Genomic DNA, 6,000 nt, shown 5'->3' on the forward strand with positions numbered 1-6,000 from the left:
GCCATCGTCACGGAGCCCTTCGATAAACTCCATGACGCTCAATTGTTTTCGCTCCACATGATGCACCACTTTGACTTTTAAATGTGCGTCTATTACTGTGGAAACACGTTAAAAAAGTGACGCCAAATTTACTCAACCTGTAATCCTGTTGACTGTTTTTTTTTTTTTTAAATATATGTTTTATTTAGTTTTTCAATCCTGTTGACTGTTAATCTGCCCGAGGAGAGCTGGAGAGCATGTGTATGTGCCACCTTAAAGCCAAAGACACCGTGTGGCAAATCACTGGAGTTCCATATTCATGCACCGCAGCTTCAGCTGCACGCTGCTGTTGCCGAATTTGGACCGAGTATAATGATCTTCTGTTTTGTTGCTGCTGCTGCTGCTGCTGCTGCTGCATCTACCATTGTTCCAGCTGGGCCGCTCATTTTCACTTTTTGTCCCAAGCAGATAATACTTTGATGAAGCAAACAACGCGAGGCAGTCACAGGCTTACAACAAAGATGACCCTGCCTGAAACAGAAACACAATTAGACTCACTGCTGCATACAAATGTGTGTATACTTACTGCAGGCCCAGGGATATGATTTGCATTTAAGCTCATGAAAATTCAAATGGTGATTGTAACCTAAGGAAAGTTGAAATACTGGCACAAATTACAAGGAAGAAAAGCAACACATGTGTTTACACAAATTTGGGGGATTAAGAAATGATACAATTGGTCAAAAACATTTAGATGTACTCTAAGAGAAAAAGTTAAAAACCATCATTTTATGCTGATAAAAACAAGAGGCACTGCACTACATAGATATCAAAAACACTTTTTTCCTCACAGTCAATTTAAAAAAAAGACAAAAACACTGACACAAAGTGCGGGCTGTCGTGTGAAGATGTTGCTTGCACAGCTGTTGTAAAGCACTTCTTAGAAGTCAGTGTCGTAATTTCCTGCAGAATTGTCTCTGTTTCCTTTAAAGCATCACAAATAAAGAAATGTACGTCTGAATCAAGCCAAAACAAAGACAGCACCTTTAAAGGAGTTTCTCAACTGACAAACTGTGATGGTAATGGGGGACATTTTTCATACTGATTTTTCTTACTGATTACAAGTGGACCAGACCAGAGCTGCCTGTCTGCATTACTCACATCCGTCAGCATATTACAGTCCAGGTATTTGAATGGGATGAGGCTGAAGAATAAATACAATTACACTTTCCTCATGTTTCTAAATAACCCCCCTGAACTCTAACGATTGCACCAGCTCCCCAGCCAACAATTGGACGCGCATACATTATGCAGCAGGGAGCAAGTGGCTCATCAGGGATGCAGAGAGAAACGTGGCTAAAGGGGAAGAACGGCAAAGAGGAGGAGCCAGGTTTGAGGGCCAGCTTGTGGGGGTGGGGGGTTGGGGGTGGGGTGGGGGGTAGAGGGGAGAGAGATAAGGCCATGGATGAGGAAGCACAGGGTCATTCACTGCTCCGGAGACAGAGGCAGAAAACGAGAGAAAGAGGAAAGCATGAGAGGAAAATTGTGGAGTTCATGACTCAAGGAGATTTGAGAGAAGGGGGGTCAGATTTACCGAGTGACAGGGAGGATGTAAACAGCTGTTATGGAGAGCTACTGAGCTCAAAGGATGGAAATAATGCTTCAATGGTGGAAAGGCAAATAAACAATTCAAAATCTGGGGGGGCCAATTAGGTTATCAAATCAACAAAGTGTCACAGTAAACGGAGATGTTATTTGGATGGCAAGTGTTTTCATTCTTTTATTTGACTTTTTTTTTTTCAAATCGGCAAATTAAAAGAAAAAACTGCAAAGTATTTTACTTTTTGACTAAAAAGGAATTGATTTCATTCATTCATCCTGCATGTTCCATGAGATTCTGGTGCATCAGCTGGCTCCTGCCAGCCCTTTGGAGCCAACTGAAATAAGTTTGTTAACATGTTCTTGTTTGGGTCCAAAGCCCGAGCCAGCAGTCTCCTTTTCTTCTTTTTTCATTTTCTGGCGTCCTAACTCTGCGTAGGTCCTGGATTGGCTATAGGCCCGAGTGTTTCTGTTTCTTTACACACAAACCCCCCCCCCCCCCCCCCCCATGTGTCTGGGCCCCAGAAAGTTGTCTGCTTTATCCCCCTTCATTGAAGACCTTGGTATCCAGAGCTCTGAATGAGCTGGATGTGCTGAACATTTTCACTCAACACTGGCTAAACCGCAGTGAACATTCTAATCAAACCTAAATGACTAAAAAAAAAAAAAAAGTAGGGTTTCACTCCACAGTTATCGTGATTCAGATGTTGTCTGAGGTAGTAAAGTCTTTGCTATCACAGAGAAGGAAAGAGAAATGGCTGACAAAGAAGGGAGGGGGGCAGAAGTCACAGTGGGACGAGGGACAGCTAATGTTTCAGGACACAAATTACAAGCAGAAGCCTTCCCGATGTGATCGGGCAGACAATAAACACTAACAGACACACACACACACACACACACACACACACACACAGTATATACACACAGCAACAGCTCCTGCATTTGCTTCGTTGCATTGCTTGAAACATTAAACAGAAAATGCCACAGCCTCTCTCCTCCTATCCATTGCTCCTCCTCTGCCTTCCTTTCCTACCTTCCCCCTCTGACAGCTTCCAGTTAATGAGTTTCATTTGCACCGAAGACCACAGACAGAAGTAAACACACAAACACACACACACACACACACACACACTACAGGTAGTAGAGGCCTGCCTGAGCACATACAGGCATGACTTACTAGCCCTAACATCACTGCTCCAGTACTGTATGGGAAGGAGCGGCTCTAATAAGGCCAAAGTTAGCTCACTGTCTACTGAAACCTAAGGACAACATGTCCCCGAGGACATCATAATATTTGGACTCAGGTGGCAACAAGCCTGATGAAGACCAGTCAGACTGTAGGGTTTGTGTGCTTATCCTCATCAAAAACTTGAAGACGATACCAGAGACGGAGTTTGGAGTGAAATTCTGGAGTTGAAAACATTTTATAAAGATCTAATAACACTGGTAGATGAAAGTCAGCCAATTAACTTTAGAGATAACATGGCTACCGAAGGACTAAATACTGAATATACCCACAGAAACCACCTATTTTAGTGCTGTGCATACTGGATCCAGTGTGAGGTAGATGTGAACAGCACATAGGGCTGCATTTAGACTGCATTTCTGTAGAATAATTCAGCTGTAGGTGACTGCATTTTCTTTTCAGCAGTTAGTTAAAAATAGACTCTGATCAGGTGGAAACAGACGCCGAGATCGCAATTATAAACCATTACTATAGTAGGCTACCACTACACTGCTCGCCTAAGGAACTGCAAAAGTTACAAATTCACTTTTTCTGAATCTGGTAGAAATGATCTGTTGTAGTGGTGTAGCTACTTGCAACACAATGACAATATTTCTATTTAAAAAAAGAAGAAGGTAGAGATAAGGTTGGGAAAAAAAACATCCAATCAGTGAAATTCAAACTCGTGTTTTTCCATCATATGCAGCAAATGCTTTGACATTGTGTGGGCTTGGATGGTAAACCAGGGTCTGAACCTGCCTGCTGGCAAAAGCTCGACCACTCTCAGGGTGCATCAAGGGCGTAGTGGTCTCCCCTCTTTCTCTCTCACACACACGGTTTACACACACACACACACACACACACACACACACACACACACTGAAGCTGATCATGTGTCTGTCTGTACAACTCACGTCTCTGAATGGGTTCCAGGGTCTGTCCTTGTTGAACTGAGACACGGTGCTCAGCCATTTGCCGTTACTGTTACCGGAGACCGTCGTTTCTCTGCTCAGCAAGAGAGCTACGACAGGCAGCAGAAAGAAGAACATCTTCTACAAGCACACAAACAGGGAGAGAAACACAAACACAGAGAATCATCAGACGAGTCAATGTGGTCAAAGTCAGAGAAACAGATGTGGAGGAGAAGAGGATGCAGTGAAGTGTCTGAGGAGCGGACTGAAGTGAGTGTTCACTTTAGAGAGGACATAACTCTTGTTTTGTGACGCACGCTGTGTCAAAATAAAAAAAGAAGCAGTGTTTATAATTAAAGGAGGTGTGGGACACTAACTGTATCAATTTAATCGCTTTGTAAACATTGGAGAGTTGTCACCGAGGCAGATGGGGCACCGCGAAAAGGAAATTACCCGCTAGCTTTCCCTACGCTAATTTAAAAAGCAATTAGCAGCGTTCACACAGAGCTCGCTGCCCCCACACAGCTTTGTCTCGGCTTTCGTTTGCTCTGTTCTCCAGCCTCATCACCGGGAAAGTCGACAGCACGGGCGGCAATACACTTTAATTACCAGTTTATTGTTTCTTTGGATAAATAACTAAAGAAAAAGAAAAAACATAAACGCAGTGCTTCACCTACCTTGGAGATTTTGTTGTTGTCCAATTCTGATTCCCGAGGGTAAATAAGTCCAAAGCCCCGGGTACTCCGGTGGCACCCGACTGCTTGTAGGATTGACGGTTAAAAGAGGGGGAGCTGCGAGCGCGAGCACACCGGCAGCTTTCTCCTCCTCCCCCTCGGTCATCAAGCAGACACCGCCTCCTCTCTCTCTCTCTCTCTCTCTTTCTCTCTCTCTCTCTCTCTCTCTCTCTTTCTCTCTCTCCCTCTCTCTCTCTCTCTCGCCGTGTCATTGATTTTCAGCGGGGTGTATTTTTTATGTTCACACTCCAGAGCCCATGCGGGATTTGGGCGCCGTGTCAAAGCGCTGTTCCGGATGTACAGACACAAATTAAATTTTAGTCACGCGCCTCTGTAGTGGAATTTCGAGCTCGTGTCCACCATATTAAATACAATTAAGACACATAAAGGATAAAATGAACGCAGTATTGGTGCCTGATTGGGATCTTCAGCTAGGGGGGATAACGAGCTATTTCAGAACCATGGATAGAGGCAGGTCATACTGTGTACTATATGGGAATGATGTGTAGCATAAATGGGCCACATAAGTAGGACGTTCATGTAAAGGGGGTTTGGCTGGGACTGTGGGTGATTTAGGGAAGTGTGTGTGTGTGTGTTTCTCTTCTGGTTTTTCATGCTGTATATGTCATGGTTTGGTTTTGTTTATGTTTTTTATTATTCCCTCGTGTTTCCCATTTTCTCTTGTGTTCTTAGTTCAGTCTTCAGTGTCGTCTTGTTTAGTGCCCCTCTGTGTTACCCTGTCTATTTAGTCTCAGTGTTTCTTACACTCTATGTCAGTTCATTGTTTTTGTAGCAAGTACTACATAATAACTCTTTATGTTGTCTCTTTTACTCTACATAATATCTGTCTGTGTGTTCATAGAATTCAGTGAAAAAATCCCTGTATTTCATACGCTTGTATTCTCCCTTCACTTAAACTCGGTTTCAAGTATGAGGAAGTTAGGAGTTTGGTTTGCTCTCTTATCTACCCCAATTTCACATAATGGTTTTCTTATCTTACTATTCTGGCTGACATCACAATTCTCTTTTCTATTGCTTGCACAGTTGGAAAGTATGACCAGGATTTATTAAACTGGTAATCAAAAGATTAACAGTAATCAAAAAGATAAACCCATCTGAGGACGGTTTTGCTTCTGCCAAAAGAAAGCATTTTGTGTATTTAAGAAGCTATATTATGGGATTATATTATTTGGGATTATTGTGCCACATCAAGTTCAGTGCTGCTCAGCTTTCTCCCAAAAAAAAGTAATCCTTGAGGTTAAATGAAGCACTGCAGGTTAAAGATCTGGTCAGGGTACTGAGATGCAGCAAAGTTGAAAACGTCAATCACAATGGAAACCTAGTCAATTTTCTCATTCAACTGGACAGAAAATGTTTCTTGATTTTGTAATTGTTTCCATCCTGGATTACTTGATCTGGACATGAACATTTGTAAGATGTATTTATGGTTAAGAATATATTTCTTGTATCTTATCTTGATGTGTTTTGTTTCAGAGCTCATCAGTGTGATGCATAAGGACATAACTAAATACAGGATTGGATCCTTACATAT

At 42.6% G+C, this 6,000-nt stretch overlaps 1 protein-coding gene across 2 annotated transcripts in view; it reads right to left on the reverse strand.

Moving 5' to 3' along the window:
• spock1 (SPARC (osteonectin), cwcv and kazal like domains proteoglycan 1) overlaps window positions 1-4,555 on the reverse strand; it is an 81,228-nt gene extending 76,673 nt beyond the window's left edge. Inside the window, exons 1-2 of one of the 2 annotated variants that reach the window (XM_079351661.1) lie at window positions 4,392-4,555; window positions 3,718-3,852 (exon numbers count right to left, since the gene is read on the reverse strand). In XM_079351661.1, coding sequence (XP_079207787.1) covers window positions 3,718-3,852 — 135 coding nt within the window. In that variant the 5' untranslated portion in view covers window positions 4,392-4,555. Of the gene's footprint in view, window positions 1-3,717; window positions 3,856-4,391 lie in introns of both variants that reach the window. The other variant, XM_079351660.1, reaches the window with a different exon arrangement.
• Window positions 4,556-6,000: the final 1,445 nt, after the last annotated feature.

The sequence above is a fragment of the Symphodus melops genome, assembly GCF_947650265.1.
Source record: "Symphodus melops genome assembly, chromosome: 9".
NCBI classification, from domain to species: Eukaryota; Metazoa; Chordata; class Actinopteri; order Labriformes; family Labridae; genus Symphodus; species Symphodus melops.